We start from the raw sequence: 14310 nt of genomic DNA, 5'->3' as shown, positions 1-14310 counted from the left end.
TAAGAGAACAAGGGATGGGTTTTTATTCCAACCTGTTCATAGTTCCCAAAAAAGAGGGAACATTCAGACCAATTTTGGATCTCAAGATCCTAAACAAATTTCTCAGGGTACCATCGCTCAAAATGGAAACTATTCGAACGATCCTACCTACTATCCAGGAAAATCAATTTATGACTACCGTGGATTTAAAGGATGCGTACCTACATATTCCTATCCACAAGGAACATCATCAGTTCCTAAGGTTTGCTTTTCTGGACAAGCATTACCAGTTTGTTGCACTTCCATTCGGATTAGCCACTGCTCCAAGGATTTTCACAAAGGTACTAGGGTCCCTTCTAGCGGTTCTAAGACCAAGGGGCATTGCAGTAGTACCTTACTTGGACGACATCCTGATTCAAGCGTCGTCTCTGTCAAAAGCAAAGGCTCATACGGACATCGTCCTAGCCTTTCTCAGATCTCACGGATGGAAGGTGAACAAAGAAAAAAGTTCTCTGTCCCCGTCAACAAGACGGGAACAATAATAGATTCCTTAGAAATGAGGATTTTTCTGACAGAGGTCAGAAAATCAAAAATTCTAAGCTCTTGTCAAGTACTTCATTCTGTTCTTCGTCCTTCCATAGCGCAGTGCATGGAAATAATAGGATTGATGGTTGCAACAATGGACATAGTTCCTTTTGCACGAATTCATCTAAGACCATTACAACTGTGCATGCTCAGACAGTGGAATGGGGATTATACAGACTTGTCTCCGACGATTCAAGTAGATCAAAAGACCAGAGATTCACTCCGTTGGTGGCTGACCCTGGACAATCTGTCACAGGGAATGAGCTTCCGCAGACCAGAGTGGGTCATTGTCACGACCGACGCCAGCCTGGTGGGCTGGGGCGCGGTCTGGGAACCCCTGAAAGCTCAGGGTCTATGGTCTCGGGAAGAATCTCTTCTCCCGATAAACATTCTGGAACTGAGAGCGATATTCAATGCTCTCAAAGCTTGGCCTCAACTAGCAAAGGCCAAATTCATAAGGTTTCAATCAGACAACATGACGACTGTTGCATATATCAATCATCAGGGGGGAACAAGGAGTTCCCTGGCGATGGAAGAAGTGACCAAAATAATTCAATGGGCGGAGGATCACTCCTGCCACTTGTCTGCGATCCACATCCCGGGAGTGGAAAATTGGGAAGCGGATTTTCTGAGTCGTCAGACATTCCATCCGGGGGAGTGGGAACTCCATCCGGAAATCTTTGCCCAAATAACTAAATTATGGGGCATTCCAGACATGGATCTGATGGCGTCTCGTCAGAACTTCAAGGTTCCTTGCTACGGGTCCAGATCCAGGGATCCCAAGGCGACTCTAGTAGATGCACTAGTAGCACCTTGGACCTTCAACCTAGCTTATGTATTCCCACCGTTTCCTCTCATTCCCAGGCTGGTAGCCAGGATCAATCAGGAGAGGGCTTCGGTGATCTTGATAGCTCCTGCGTGGCCACGCAGGACTTGGTATGCAGACCTGGTGAATATGTCATCGGCTCCACCATGGAAGCTACCTTTGAGACAGGACCTTCTTGTTCAAGGTCCATTCGAACATCCGAATCTGGTTTCCCTCCAGCTGACGGCTTGGAGATTGAACGCTTGATTTTATCAAAGCGTGGGTTTTCAGATTCTGTAATAGATACTCTGATTCAGGCTAGAAAGCCTGTAACTAGAAAAATTTACCATAAAATATGGAAAAAATATATCTGTTGGTGTGAATCCAAAGGATTGCCATGGAACAAGATAAAGATTCCTAAGATTCTATCCTTTCTACAAGAAGGTTTGGAGAAAGGATTATCTGCAAGTTCTCTAAAGGGACAGATTTCTGCTTTATCTGTCTTACTACACAAACGACTGGCAGCTATGCCAGATGTTCAAGCATTTGTTCAGGCTCTGGTTAGGATCAAGCCTGTTTACAGACCTTTGACTCCTCCCTGGAGTTTAAATCTAGTTGTTTTAGTTCTTCAAGGGGTTCCGTTTGAACCCTTACATTCCGTAGATATTAAGTTACTATCTTGGAAAGTTTTGTTTTTGGTTGAAATCTCTTCTGCTAGAAGAGTTTCAGAGTTATCTGCTCTGCAGTGTTCTCCTCCTTATCTGGTGTTCCATGCAAATAAGGTGGTTTTGCGTACTAAGCCTGGTTTTCTTCCTAAAGTTGTTTCTAACAAAAATATTAACCAGGAGATAGTTGTACCTTCTTTGTGTCCGAATCCAGTTTCAAAGAAGGAGCGTTTGTTACACAATTTGGACGTTGTCCGTGCTCTAAAATTCTATTTAGAGGCTACTAAAGATTTCAGACAAACATCATCCTTGTTTGTTGTTTATTCTGGTAAAAGGAGAGGTCAAAAAGCGACTTCCACCTCTCTTTCCTTTTGGCTTAAAAACATTATCCGTTTGGCTTATGAGACTGCCGGACGGCAGCCTCCTGAACGAATCACAGCTCACTCCACTAGGGCTGTGGCTTCCACATGGGCCTTCAAGAACGAGGCTTCTGTTGATCAGATATGTAAGGCAGCGACTTGGTCTTCACTGCACACTTTTGCCAAATTTTACAAATTTGATACTTTTGCTTCTTCGGAGGCTATTTTTGGGAGAAAGGTTTTGCAAGCTGTGGTGCCTTCCGTTTAGGTGACCTGATTTGCTCCCTCCCTTCATCCGTGTCCTAAAGCTTTGGTATTGGTTCCCACAAGTAAGGATGACGCCGTGGACCGGACACACCAATGTTGGAGAAAACAGAATTTATGCTTACCTGATAAATTACTTTCTCCAACGGTGTGTCCGGTCCACGGCCCGCCCTGGTTTTTTTTTAATCAGGTCTGATGAATTATTTTCTCTAACTACAGTCACCACGGTATCATATGATTTCTCCTATATATATTTCCTCCTGTCCGTCGGTCGAATGACTGGGGTGGGCGGAGCCTAGGAGGGATCATGTGACCAGCTTTGCTGGGACTCTTTGCCATTTCCTATTGGGGAAGAGAATATCCCCACAAGTAAGGATGACGCCGTGGACCGGACACACCGTTGGAGAAAGTAATTTATCAGGTAAGCATAAATTCTGTTTTTCCAGTCTGTCTTTCCTCTGTTAGTTGTGTTTGTATTGTCTTTGTAACAAATTATTTCAAACACTCTTAAAGGGATATGAAACCCAAACTTTTTCTTTCATGATTCAGATAGAGCAGGCAATTTTAAGCAACTTTCTAATTTACTCCTATTATCACATTTTCTTCGTTCTCTTGGTATCTTTATTTGAAAAGAAGGAATGTAAGCTTAGGAGGCCGGTACATTTTTAGTTCAGCACCTGTGTTGCGCTTGCTGATATTTGGCTAAATATCAGTAAGCGCTACCCAGGGTGCTAACCCAAAAATGTGACGGCTCCTAAGCCGTCACATTTTTGAAAAATTGATAACAGGAGTTATTTAGAAAGTTGCTTAAAATTGCATGCTCTATCTGAATCATGAAAGAAAAGTGTTTGGGCTTCATATCCCTTTAAGAAGTTCATCAATCCATATTTTGAGGGTCAACAACATTGTTTAGGGACGTTCTATTCGACCCCACTACTTGTCTGCCTGTAGTCTGACAAATATGTTTAATACGACTCTTATTCTGGCACATACCTCTATGGGTCATGGAAAAGTTAAATAACATTACCCACAACATGAAATTACAGTTAGCGTATCATGTCTGACAGACATCACTGAATGCCAACAGCATACGCTGTCTGCATTTATCATTGCACAAGCAGTTCACCAGAACTGCTTGCACAATGCCTCCCCCCTGCAGATTTAGGGGGTGTCAATCAGCTCCGATTCTATAGGATCGGGCAGATTGCAGACCGCAGCCTCAGAGGCAGCGGACAAGTTATGGAGCAGCAATCTTAAGACCGCTGCTTGATAACTGCTGTTTCTGGCGAGCCTGAAGGTTTACGCGGAAACAGTGGCATCAAGCTCCATTTGGAGCTTGATAATTCGGCCCCATAATAAATATCTGGCCTGAGTAAGGGTCCTGAGGACTGGGTTTGTGAAACACTGCTTTAAGGGGAAATTGTACTGTAAAATGTTCTCCCTTGGATCAATTTTTCCTTCCAAAGTATATTGAATTACAAATAGCTCCTTTACTTTTATTTTGTCATTTGAAATGACTGATTTTGCATGTTGTATCACCACCTGTACTGGAAATCTGAATACTTTTTGTATTCTCTAAAGAAAAGCTATGTAAAAAAGAATTATAATCAGCAGCAGCCTAGTAGGAGGTTAAAAAGACAGGTACTATTGTTCATTTTCAATTGGTGTTTCTATGTATCAGCATTTGCCTATAGACAAATATAAGGAGGCATTTGTCTATAGAGAAATAGATACCATAAGGAGGTTGTCTCTTTTTGCAAGCTCATGCCATTAAAATGATTTGTGTTTTGAATGAGCAAAACCAGATATTTTATATGCAAAATAAACCTAAATGAGTAATTTCCCATACATTGTTATATTCTGAAGTTGGCTTAACAAGTCACTGGAAATCATAAATGAGAAACCAACTTTACAGTACAGTGTCCCTTTAAAAGCCCAATACGTTTTTCTTCTTGATACTAGTCACCAAGAAAGAACATTGCTCATGTAAAACATATCTGATGGGGAGCTATACCCAGTGTATTTTTATTTGAATATGTTTTTAATGTACTTTTGAATTAATGTTTTAATGTTAAAGTGATTGTAAACTTTGGCAATTTAATTCCCTTTCATTCATTAAAATATTTAAATAGGCTTCCTTCATAAAATAATTACCATTTATTGATCGTAAACATTTCGCCATTCCTTCGCCCACATCTCATAATTTTTTCTTCGATTACTAATCCGGCTTCATCCAATTGCATGCCCCCTTTAGCGTCCAGCTCGTGGGGCACACAACGATTGGATAAAGTCGGATTCATCATCGAAGACAAAAATCAAGTATGAGATGCGGGCGGAGGAACTGCGCAATGTTCACAATCAATGAATGGTAATTTTTTTTACGAAGGAAGCGTATTTAAATATGTTAATGAATGAACGTGCCCCTGTTTTTATGAATAATTGTATATACTTGGGATTAAATTTCCAAAGTTTACAATTTAAAGTCTTGCTATATTGTTTTTTTTTTCTTTTCAATATTCGTGTGTGGCTGAGTGATTATGACATGAATCGCACCTCTCCTGTCTCTTGCTCTTCCATACTTTTCCTTGAGCTTTGCTATGTATAGAGCCGAAACAAAGTTTATTTATAGTTACACGACTTTGAAAAATTTGGTGTGAATGTTATAGCTCTGCAAGTGGATTTAAAGCTTTATGCACTAGTCACAACTTTCATGAACTCTCAGTTCTAAAAGAGATTTATTCATTAGTTAAAAAAAAAAAAAAAAGTTTTCCTTTTTTCTTTCTTTGCTGAAATCTTTTTTTGTGTCCTTTTTAAAAAGGATTATTCAAGATACACATGCATTTATCGAGAGTCTGGGTCAAGATTGTGCAGCAAATGTGGCTGTCAAAAGGTATGTCTAAATGCTTCCAATAACGTATAATAACGTGATTTAACCACAAAGTGAAATCTCTAAAACTGCCTACATTTTAATACAAAATACTATGCATAGCTAGGTGTCTGTCTAGAGCGGTGGTCTCAAAGTACCGGCCCCAGGGCCAAATGCGGCCGTCATAGTTTCATCTGGCCCTCCCTTGTTTAATAGGTAAACTATTAAATTGGGCTGTCAAATTTTTTATTTTTTTTAGAGATCTAAGAGGTGTAACTAGTTGATGTTCTATATAGGCACTCGCAAGTTAATATAAAGACAAGCGTCCAGTGTAGATTCCCACCACACACTGAGTTAGGTAAATATCACCTTTTATCTTGCAATACAGTTCCAAAGTGATCACTTCAATTGTCACTGATAAATTTAGACAACCGTGCATGTCTATTGTGGGCTACAACTCCCACCATGCACTACTTTGAGTTTGATATCCCTGGTCTATAGTCTTTCTGTAGTTGTGGGTCAATCAATAATCGTAAGTGGTGTGCTGTCACTTTTATTAACTGGAGTCCCATGTAATTGGTTATGGTTTCTGCAGCTGAACAACTCTACAAATGGTAGCAATGTTGCTTAATTGCATCTGAAATTCATTTATATACTGTTTCTTACTAATACAGCCACACTAAACTCAATCTTCTTTCCTTCCAGCATTCATATTTGCTTAACCTGTATCTTTTCCATCCTAATCTCTGCTCTTTTTTTTCTGTTTAACATTCATTCCAAATCCCTCTCTTCCTAAAAGTTTTACTCTATGGCAAGTCGTCATGTTTAACCCCTTTGTTACCGGTAATTTTTAGAGAAAAACATGCCCAAAATACGCAAGCATCATTAGCTTTTTTGCTATCACTCCATTTAATCAGAAATAGAGCCTTCATTTGTTTGTTTTTTTTGTTTTTTATTTAACTATTAAAACTATATACACACTAAAAAAAATCATTAACTTTTTCGCAAACTTTGGGTTTCTTACTGAAATTATTTACATACCGCTTGTGCAGTCAAACACAAATGGTTGTAAAAGCTTCTCTGGGATCCCCTTTGTTTAGAAATAGCAGACATGCATGGCTTTGTCATTGCTTTTTGGTAATTATTAGGCTGCTAATTGCAGCTGCACACCACACTTCTATTATTGCCAGCAGAGTAGGGGTTAATTAGTTAGCTAGTAAGGATAATATTATTGTAAGTATAGGTATGACCCTCCCGTCTGACACCTCCCACTAAACTGATCCTTCCCAAACACCTCTCTTCCAAACTCCCCCCACCATTCATCATCACTATCTTAGGTACTGGCAGGCGACGGTGAGTTCAGGAGCATGCATGTGTCTTTAGCCATGTGGCAGCAGTGTTTGCAATATTGTTTATAATAATGTTATACTGATAAAGACACGTGCATGCAAACCTAGCTTTACTCTTAACAAAGGATACCAAGAGAACAAATCAAATTGTATAATAGAAGTATATTGGAAAGTTGTGCAAAAATACAAGCTACACTACAGTAAAACTTTTTTTCTTCTTAAATGGAAAGAGTCCACAGCTGCATTCATTACTTTTGGGAAATAAGAACCTGGCCACCAGGAGGAGGCAAAGATTCTCCAGCCAAAGGCTTAAATACTCCTCCCACTCCCCTCATCCCCCAGTCATTCTTTGCCTTTCGTCCCAGGAGGTTGGCAAAGAAGTGTCAGAATTTTTGTTTTTTGTCTCTTATGGAGGGTAGTACTCTTCGGCATGGGACAGGGGTTTTAAGTAGTCCTGTCAGTCTCTCAGTGAGGGCTTGGATGAAAGTTATAGTCCGGAGATGCAGGGAGATTCTTTCTGCAAAAACATTCCGACTCATATTAACAGCTCCTCAAGCAATCAGCGTTGTCGAACTTCGCTCCGCTGCCTGCTTTCTTCTCTCAAGTCCATGGAGGAGGCGATGCTACTATCCATCACACTTGAAAGGCCGTGTGCCTGTTCCACGGTGTAGATTCCCGTAAGATAGTTTAATTTTACTTTATCATCAATGTACTGTAATGTGAATCTTTTCCCGACAGGCTACAACACCTTGCGGGTCTAACTATATGACATAAGGGTCTCAATGAATCTCTGTTAGTATCTTGGATTTGAGGGTTAATATCTCCTGAGGGGGGTTATTGAACAGGGGGGTTTATAATCATGTTTGTTATGTGATTCAACCTGCTTATGTGTGATGTTTATGGGCTCGTGGTTTGGAACTTTGAGGCATTTGGAAGTGACGCGGCCTTTTGGTTGGGCACGCTTTTTTTGGACTGTACGGTTCACCTTGTGTTCGGGTGTGGTTACATTCAGTTTCCCATTTCCGCATTCCCGACCGTGTGGCGAAGGAGATATTCTAGTCTGCAGGGGTCTGGTCATAAGAAGTGGTGAGTGCCCCAGCCATTGGAGGTGTCAGGTGCTGTTTTTGTTTTTACTACTTTAGTCCATATTTATATATCCTCTATCCAGTTATGGAGGATTCTGATGCTGAGACTGTGCTATTTTCAGATTCAGTTATGGAGGATTCTGATACCGAGACTTTTTTGATTTCAGATTCTGTGTCCGGTGATGAATCCGGATTGGCCTCATTGACTCATGTCAACCAGTTTTGTTCCGTATGCCATATGAGAGCGCCTGGTTCCTCAGGATCGGGGAATCAGGGGACTTCTGAGCCATCCGCCTCTGGGGGTCCCGTCCTCCAAGAGGCGAGTTCCCTACCAATTCATACTTCTACACATGCAGGGAACCCAGTTTATGGTTCCTCCATGCGGGGTGGCGTGTTCCCCCCGGAGGTTGCAGCATGTTTTCGCTTCCATTTAATGTTGGTGATTGTTCATCTGCAGAGTCCAGACGTTTGAGAATGTGCTCGTGCCCTATTGTCGCGGGCCTTCCGACCTTTGGGTGGGCCTCTGCAGTTCCCCACGGGTGTAACTGTTCCCGCAGGTGTTGTGCCTTTCGTTACAGGATTGCGTGCCTTCTCGTATTGCTCAGACATATTTTTCAGTTATTGAATGACCCTATCATTAACAGATACGGGGATTATCAGTCTGATAATTCAAATGGTGCACCTCATTAGACATGTGGGGATGGGGTTATCTATTGTTTGTCATTTGTTTGAGATCTTTCCCAGTGTTTGAAAGATAGGGCTCTGTTGGGCTGGTCCTGCGGGTAGACCTGTGTCTTTTGGGCGTTAACCTTCAGGTTGCCTTATATTTTATTTAGTTTCCTTTGGGAAACATCTGGGATTGATACTCTTTGTTGCTTCCTCAGAAGTCGTTTGGACATGTTAGTCCTATGTTTTATGTCTGTTTTCCTTTTTCCCCTATAAGTTAGAATTTATGCAGCTTGCCGGTTAGGACCCTGGGTACAGGCTGGTCCTGTCGAGTTTGTTCGGTTTTGCGGCTGTTCAGACACGTGGCACTGTTTTCTGCTGGACTGGTTCGGTAGTAGCGCTGAGTGCTCAGGTTATCATTGTTTTTTATGTTCAACTAAGCATTCTAGAGGACCTGCGGGTTTGTGAGGATTGTTTCAGTCCTTATAGCCTTCAGTCATAGATGACCGGGCAGGGGAGTGTTCCGCTGCGTCACTCAATCTGACATCTGATTTAATCAGAACTTAGAATTTCCTCCTCCATGTGGGGGAGGGTTGCCGGACTTAGAGCCCCTTTACTGCAGTTTGAGTGGTTTGGCCTTCAGTTTTAGGCCTCTGGATGGTCCTGTTGGGGCTTGATCCAACAGCTTGTATGAATAGATGTCCAGCATGCGGAAGGTTTTGCAATTTGAAACCTGTTGCAGCTCTTGGCACCCTAAGGGTGTGTAAGCTGTTTCTAGTATATTTAGATGCAGCTTTTCCTCTTGGATGTGATTGGTCTGACTGCGTTATGAGACCTTTGGGTCTTTTCCCATTGTCTCCGGGTGAGTTAGATCTCCTTTTAGGGATCTGCGTTCCAGATGATGATTGATCCCTGTGGGGTCTTGTTTAGCTCAGGGTTCCCCGGAGCTGGGAAGGCTTAGCACCTTTCTCTTCCCTGTGTCCTCTGCCTGTGTAGAGGTGATGGGGAGACTAGCCCTGCTAGTAGGGTTTGTGGACCTCGAGGTATTCTTTCTGTTGTCCTGAAGCTTTCAGAAGTCCCTTCATTCGACTTCTAGCCTTGCTCCTTGGAGCATTGCACTTTTGCTAGGGGTGGTTCCTTCCTTTGGTCGGGACTTTTGAGTTTTCCTCGCTATCCGGATTTTCTGGATATGCATCCATTCTCTTTGTCTGTTTTTTTTGGCCAGTTGGGGTGTTTAATTCCAGCGTATGGTTGCCTGAACTATAAGGTGCCCTGACCTGTTTTTCTCCCTGAGACTTCCGCTTTCTGGGGCTTCGCTCCTTTTTCCTGTCCCAGTTTTGGGTTGTTTTGGATCTCAGGGCTGGTCAGGGTGTTCCACGGTAGTGGGAACTTGGGCTATGTCCTTGCTCCATCTACCTGACCGGGTCAGGGTTGGTCTGGTTTTCGGAGTATTTATTACTCTTTAAAAACAGAGTACCCCTTTTGTCATATAGGGGTTAGCTGTGTGGCTTGCGCCTCAAGGGTTGTGGGTTTATACCGAGCTGCTGGCGTTGGATTTCCAATTTCTTGTGCGCCTTAGGGTTGCATTCCCCTGGTCAGTTTGCCAGTGTACCTGTTGATTCTCTGCTCTGCAGGCGAATGGGTTGGCTGTGCCTCTGTTAATAATCCTGTTAGCTCAGGATGCTATGGCATAGATCTAGCCTTCTTATGAACCGTTAAGATTGAGGTTAGATTCCTTTATGGCGAGCTACTTGTAGGGGGGAGTCCTTTTCTAGGACATTTGCTTTGGGGATTTTCTTCCCAAATAGCCGGTGGCTTCGAGCCTTGAGGTCATTTGCTGCCCTTCCGGCCTCTTCCCTTTTTCTTTAGGGGATAGTCTTCTTCCTATGGAGATGGTGTCCTTTCTTGGGGCTGCTCCTGGTCGGGAAGTGGAAGGTGGAATTGGTTCCACCTGGGGTCTTGCTGGCCCCAAGTCAGACAGTGGGGCCTTGTTTTGATAGATCCTTAGGTCTATGGCCTTGTCTGTTTTCAGAGTCGGGTTGCACTTGGGAGGATGGCTGTATCATCTTTACGCTCGTTAACCTGTACCAGTTTCTTTTGTTCCCCTGTATTGGATCCCCGTGGCTGGGTTGGTCCAGCTGGGTGGGTCTGCAGGTCAGGATGTCCGAGCGGTCTAAGGGTCGCAGTCTCCTCCTGGATGTGTGAGCTTGTTGAGTCTATCCTGATAGCTCAGTCTGCTAGGAGATGGTTTCTCCTTTTTCCCTTGCTCCTTTTGACAGGAGAGGGTTTACTCTTCCTTCGGGTTCTGAGGGTATACTTTCCTTCTCGGGGGGCCTCGATGGAGGCTTTGTATTCCCCTTCTTAGGGACCTGTGAGTAGGTCCGGCCGCTTTGGTTGCCTGGAGTGTGCCCTCTGTCGAGGGGCTGTTTTGTGCGGTCTATTTTTGATAACTGCTTCTTCTTCCTGCAAGCTCCCTCTGTGTCGTCCTGTTATGGACTCCGTGTTCTCAAACTTGGAGTTTTCGCCTGGGTCTATTACACGTTTTCACGGTCGAATACTTTGGTATTCTATGGACAGGCGCTGGGGGGACTTTGCCTCTTTAGTTACGTTCCATGCTTGCAGGTTGTTGGGGAGACGTCTTTTCTGTCTCCGTGCCCGGTATTATCCCGGGTTCACCTTGGTATAGGCGTGGCCTCATTCCCTGTTTGGGTTCTTTTGGGTCTCTGTGAGCTGGGCCCACTCTTGGAGGTGTTCTTTTTTGTATTAAGGGACCTTTCGGTTTTCTTAGTTCTCCTTTGCCTTGTTCCCTTGGGGATTTCGGCTGGTTTCCTCTTCATTTGTGAGGGGTGAGTGGTGGGGGACCGTCTATTGGGCGACGGTGTCTCTTGGTGGACTGTTGGCTCAGTCGAGTCCGTTTTGCGGTCTCTAGTTTGGCTCTGGACTAGCTGCGAGTCAGTGTGCTGGGGCTTTTTCCTTTAAAAAAATGTCTCTGCTTCGGACGAAGCGGGATTGTTATTGGGTAGAGGTTCAGGCCTGGTGCCCTCAGTATGGGCCGCCAATTGTACCCTCCCATCTTGGCATTCAGTGTCCTCTATAGCTTGGGTATTGTTTTCCCAAAAGTAATGAATGCAGCTGTGGACTCTTTCCATTTAAGAAGAAAAACATAAATTATGCTTAGCTGATAATTTCCTTTTCTTATGATGGAAAGAGTCCACAGCTCCTAACCCGTAATTTTATGTGGGGCATCCTTATATTCTTCTGGCACCTTTTCACCCTGATATTTCAACTACTGTTCCTTATTCCTCGGCAGAATGACTGGGGGATGAGAGGAGTGGGGAGGAGTATTTAAGCCTTTGGCTGGGGTGTCTTTGCCTCCTCCTAAGTAATGAATGCAGCTGTGGACTTTTTCCATCTTAAGAAAAGGAAATTATCAGGTAAGCATAATTTATGTTTTTATTAATAAATACCTTGAAAAAAATAATAACATTTTTATAAACTGTACCCAGAGCTGGCTCAAGACATTGTGCTGCCTGGGTCCGAGATCAAAATGACGCCCCCCCGCCACGACCCCGCCCCCTGTGACACCACACATATAAACATGCATATCCATGCACACCACACATACATACGCTCATAAGCATGTACACCACACATACAAACACTCATATGCACCGACACCACACATACACACACTCATATACATACACTCATATGCATGCACACCATACACGCACACACGCTCATAAGAAGAAGAGAGGGGGAGAGAGAGAAAGAAAGGGTCGGAGGGAGAAAGAAAGAAAAGAACACACAGCCACATACACACACTTTAAGAAACACACAGTCACATACACACACTTTAAGAAACACACAGTTACATACACGCACTTTAAGAAACACACAGTCACATACACACACTTTAAGAAACACACAGTCACATACACACACTTTAAGAAACACACAGTCCCATACACACACTTTAAGAAACACACAGTCACATACACGCACTTTAAGAAACACACAGTCACCTACACGCACTTTAAGAAACACACAGTCACCTACACGCACTTTAAGAAACACACAGTCACCTACACACACTTTAAGAAACACACAGTCACATACACGCACTTTAAGAAACACACAGTCACCTACACGCACTTTAAGAAACACACAGTCACCTACACGCACTTTAAGAAACACACAGTCACATACACGCACTTTAAGAAACACACAGTCACATACACGCACTTTAAGAAACACACAGTCACATACACGCACTTTAAGAAACACACAGTCACATACACGCACTTTAAGAAACACACAGTCACATACACGCACTTTAAGAAACACACAGTCACCTACACGCACTTTAAGAAACACACAGTCACATACACACACTTTAAGAAACACACAGTTACATATACACATTTAAGAAACACATTTTCACACATACAGAATTACAAAAAAACAGATAGCAGTTCAAAGAAAATATATATACATAGTAAATTATGTTACTAAAAGCAAAAATAAAAAAACAACTGCAGAGCCTTCATTTGACTGCTATGCAGTTTATGGCACAATAATTACCGTAGAGTGTTAGATCCACATCTGTGACAGGGCAAGAGAGTTATAATAGAAGCTAAAGCAGATGGACTGTTTGACCTCTGGAACTTAGGGCTCGATTTACCAAAGCCCTACGGCTGCAAGTTCTCACAAGAACTTGCTCGCCGTAATTTATCAAGCAGCGGTCACCAGACCGCCGCTTCGTAAACCTTTTCGCCACCTCTAAGATGGCGAAATTCAATCTCTGCGGTCGTGTCCTACCGAGGAGATTGACAGCTCCTGCCCGCGCGTGGTTGGCTGTGCGCGGGCAGGGGGCGGGATTGCACGCAAGCACAAAATTGCGCTCGTGTGCAATGTTGATTACCTGCGGGTAATTTCGCCCCGCCACAGTTGAGCTGAGGCGTACAGGGGCGGGTATACGTGCTCCTGTACGCCTCAGCTTTGATAAATCTACCCCTTAATGTGCCCCCTCTCTAGTAAAGTGTCATATACAGCCCAACCTGTGTAAATCTGACCTCCTGACACATTCAGTGCAAGGTCCAGAGTCGCTAGAGAGAGCATATTTTACTTTCTGACAGGCTTTGAAAACATACACAGAAGCAGGCTTACCCTTCTCTCCCGCGCACACCCCTACTTTTCCCTCTGCAACAGATGTCACATAATCGCACATAAATCAAGTTGTGCAGTGTAGCAGTGAGAGACGAATCTCAGCTACACTGTTTTAACTAATTAGTGACCTGCTTCAGACCAAGTGTAGTGCACTGCAGCAGCCTCTCAGGGACACCTTACCCCCTCAGTCAGAGTTCTACGTGCACATAGCTATCAGGCTCCCCAGACAAGGAAATAAACTGTTTTTGTTTCACTGCGCTCTTTCTGCATTGCAGACAAGTAATACTTCTGACAATGGAGGGTGGGGGTCAAACACCACCGGCTCTATTTTAACCCCTATAATATCGGGGTGATTTACAACGATACAGTTAGCCTAGTAATCCCTGCCAGAACCGCTGCTTTTTAACTTCACAATGCTGTAGGAGTGCGAGTGTAGATGTTATAGACAGACAGTGGCTGCAAAGTGGGCTGGCAATTGAATTAGGATGCTTGGAGGAATGGTATAGCGTGATGATGCG

The 14310-nt window shown here is 43.4% G+C and overlaps 1 protein-coding gene across 1 annotated transcript in view; it reads left to right on the top strand.

Annotated features, from left to right (window-relative positions):
• The window catches only part of TARBP1 (TAR (HIV-1) RNA binding protein 1), a 454905-nt gene that overhangs the window by 184638 nt on the left and 255957 nt on the right, over positions 1 to 14310 (top strand). Inside the window, exon 19 of the mRNA XM_053711098.1 lies at positions 5476 to 5547. Coding sequence (XP_053567073.1) covers positions 5476 to 5547 — 72 coding nt within the window. The remainder of the gene's footprint in view (positions 1 to 5475; positions 5548 to 14310) is intronic.

The sequence above is a fragment of the Bombina bombina genome, chromosome 4 (assembly GCF_027579735.1).
Source record: "Bombina bombina isolate aBomBom1 chromosome 4, aBomBom1.pri, whole genome shotgun sequence".
NCBI lineage: Eukaryota > Metazoa > Chordata > Amphibia > Anura > Bombinatoridae > Bombina > Bombina bombina.
The sequence above is the reverse complement of the archived record's forward strand: the minus strand, read 5'-3'. Positions and strand labels throughout refer to the sequence as shown.